A 3,327-nucleotide genomic window follows, 5' to 3' on the forward strand; every position below is an offset into this window, starting at 1 on the left:
ATAAATGTATATCGTTCAAGAAATGCTGATCATTATTGGTGTCCTGGATTATTCTATTGGTACTTTTGTTTCTTTTGGGATTTAGTTATAACCATTAGGGCAATTGCTTCTAAGATGTAGGAAAGATAAATTTTTCTAACGACTTCCAAGGGAATCAAAGTTGCAGTAGAAAATATGGTCAAGTGTCAAATATTGTTATATAGTTGCTCTTTGGGTTTATCAAAAGTCAGGAGATGCCCAAGCTGAGGAACTTGGAGATGCCCAAGCTGAGGAACTTGGTTGCAGTGATAGTTCGGATTATATTCTATATTAGTGGGTGATCTGTATTCTTAATTGAACTTAATGACTGACTTTCTAAAATTTGGTATTCGTAGAGTATGAGGATTTGATTGTTTGATTCTTGTGTGCTCTATGTAACATTGAGTGTTTGGGAATACTGGTGTTTAATTGGTGTTTTGGTTTTGAGCTGAAACCGAAATTGGGACTTTTTTGTGAATCAATCTGTTATCATGAGAAATTCAGTCTTATGAACCACAGAGATATGTTTTGTGTTCTATGAGTTATCGTTTGCTTGTGTGATTTTAAACCAAATCTTCCACTTTACTGAATCATATGGTGATACAAGCAATCTGGTAGTATCATTGCAGGAAAAATACACTTCCTCAGTACATTTTGGATGACATGTGCACATATATTGATGATCCTATCGTTCATTTTGTATGCATCAGATCTCAGTAGTACTCTTTATGTTGCAACTGCTCTGCTTGGTATCTGCTATGTTCAGTATTCTATGATGGTTCCAACTGTCTCCGAACTTTTTGGATTGAAACATTTTGGTATAAATTACGGCTTCAGCCTTCATGTTAATAGGAAATCCTATTGGTGAAGCAGCTAAAGAAGGAACCTCCACCTGTGTAGGTGCAGACTGTTTCAGATCACATTTCTAGTTTTAGCCAGTGCCTGTAGGTTAGGCACCGTCTTGAGCGTATATATGATAGTTGGTACGTCCTGTTTACCATATGCTTTATGCCGGGGGGTTCTTTTCATTTGCCTTCAAGTGCAATCCACTGATAGTTGGAGCCAAGTTCTGCTGAAGTCATTCAGATAACTAGGGAACATATCTGCAGCTCATATCAGCTGCATTTATAAGTCACTTGCATGCAGGCCAGCGGCATATGTTGCTTGTGTGGTACTGGCAGATCGACGAAGGTTTTGGGGTTGTGATATTCAAATTGATGAATTAGAGAGTTTTGAGGAATGCTGAGTTTAGTTTCTTATAAACATTTGAGAGGAGACCCTTTTTTTCTTACTTCTTTTGTTTAGTCATCGCAGTTAGTTAAATGTATGTCTTAAGGATTCTAGAACGAAATCTATTGGTAGCCAACCACCATCAAAAAGAGTGACAATTCAATGATGCCACGGGTTGTTGTTTAGAATGTCAAACTCAGTAGTCTTCATCTCATTTGTCATCTCACCTAACAAGCAGCCCCATCCAAAAAAAAAGAAAAAAAAGAAACAATATATATATATAAAGAATAAATATCAAATTCTGTGATCCAAAATGATACCCTTATTATAATCTTTTGAAAATGAAAATACATCACGAAGAAAAAATCTTTCTTAGGATCTTATACATAGACTTGTCATAGATTACATAAGCTAGCATTATGGAATAATTAGAAGTAAAATGAATTTTTTTACACCAAGTACAATTTTGACACATCGCTGCTATGATCTTGTCGCCATGTTTGCCTCTCTGAAGAGTTTACTGAAAGAGGTGTTTGTGAAGCTTCGCTGAAAGCTCGGATATCTTTGATAAAGCAAATATTTCTACAATTCTTGTTACTATAGTCTTGCATATATATATATATATATCTAACACAGTAACTATATATCTTCACGATCACACTAAACTCTACTGCTTTGAATTAGAATCACAGATACAAGACGAGTCACATACAAAAACAAAGCAGGAGACAATGTCATCACTGGACTAGACACTCGAATTTAACCTTTTGCCTAATGGCGAATGCAATGACCCACCTACACTGGAAAAGCTAAACAACCCTTGTGATGAACAAAGCCAAAACTCTCCCATGGTGGAAGAACCCAAAAACCAATCTCTCACCATTAAAATTACCATCATAGACAGATGACAAAAGTGAAGAAAGCAAGAACAAACTGAGCAAAGCACTAGAACAAAAACCTCATCAGGTAGGTTTCAAGTCTTGGAACATAGTATCCCACCTGATCTCTTCAAGTCCGGTAGACCAGTAACCATCGTCATCTGCGTCCATCTTCTCCTCCTTTCGAAGATCGTACACCACCGGACTTGAAAAACCGTCACCGTGAGGCTGCCCGGAAACCAGAGGACTAGTACCAGCTGTACCATTGGTAAGCAACAACCTAGTGCCTTGTACTTGTACTTGTTTGGTCACCCCCAGCTTCTTGTTCCTCTTCATCATGGCTCCTCTAAACCTCGCCCTGTAATTACTTGGCCTCGGCACGAGCGCCAGAGCTGAAGAATCCTCACTGCGGCGAGTCCACGTCCGTACGAACTCAGCAAAACACCTCTTGGTCTTCTTGATCGCCACTATAAGCCTGGTCATGGGCCGGGGAGTGCTACTTGCTAGTCTACCCTTTTCTTTTCTGCCAAGCTTGAGGATCTCTAGCCTGTGTTTGGCTATGGAGATCCCCATGCTTTGAAGAAACTCGTGGTTGAAGTAGACTATGTCTTCTTCTTCTAGCTCGTTGTGAGCAAAGCAAAGACCATACTCGTACACAAGCGAGGGCTCTAGGCCAGTTTTGGAGAGCCATGAGAACCAATCCATGATGATGTAGAGTGAGTGCGCAATTGAGTTTGTGTCTGTGTGATGATTTGAGAAATGAGAGAAAGAAAGAGAGAGAATGAGGGGGTGCATATGTATGAAGTGGGAGAGATGGGAAGGGAATGTAAAATATAAAGTAGAGGCTGGGGGTGGTGAAGTTGTTGAGGGTGACCTAGACTTGCTTCTGAGGTTTTGGGGGTTTCCTTCTGATTTTCTAGTAAAATGTAGGTTTAGTTGTTAGTTGAAACTTGAGAGTGACTAAAGAAGAAAAGGAAAATGTGGTGTGGGGTATCAATGTCCATTATCCTCCAAAATGGGCAATGTGATATCTCAAACATTATGAGTGAGAGCCAAGGATTCCATGTGAAATGGTAATGGCTTAAATCACGGTATGGGAACACAGAAGGGTGCGTGGGTCTTTCCCATTACTAGGGTTTGTGCATTCGTTTGGTGGAAAGAAAGAGGCATCAATAGTTCAATACCCTGCTTTGCAAGCTAG

At 39.6% G+C, this 3,327-nt stretch overlaps 1 protein-coding gene across 1 annotated transcript; it reads right to left on the reverse strand.

Moving 5' to 3' along the window:
• Positions 1-1,888: 1,888 nt before the first annotated feature.
• On the reverse strand, positions 1,889-2,902 carry LOC101308691. Its single transcript, XM_004303218.1, has one exon. The coding sequence runs from the start codon at positions 2,829-2,831 to the stop codon at positions 2,211-2,213; it is 621 nt and encodes a 206-aa protein (XP_004303266.1). The 5' UTR covers positions 2,832-2,902; the 3' UTR covers positions 1,889-2,210.
• Between the last annotated feature and the right edge of the window lie 425 nt (positions 2,903-3,327).

The sequence above is a fragment of the Fragaria vesca genome, linkage group LG6 (assembly GCF_000184155.1).
Source record: "Fragaria vesca subsp. vesca linkage group LG6, FraVesHawaii_1.0, whole genome shotgun sequence".
Classification (NCBI taxonomy): Eukaryota; Viridiplantae; Streptophyta; class Magnoliopsida; order Rosales; family Rosaceae; genus Fragaria; species Fragaria vesca.

Bases quoted from the DNA above. Each gene is read 5' to 3' on its own strand.
- LOC101308691 (XM_004303218.1), bottom strand. From the start codon at position 2,831: ATGGATTGGTTCTCATGGCTCTCCAAAACTGGCCTAGAGCCCTCGCTT.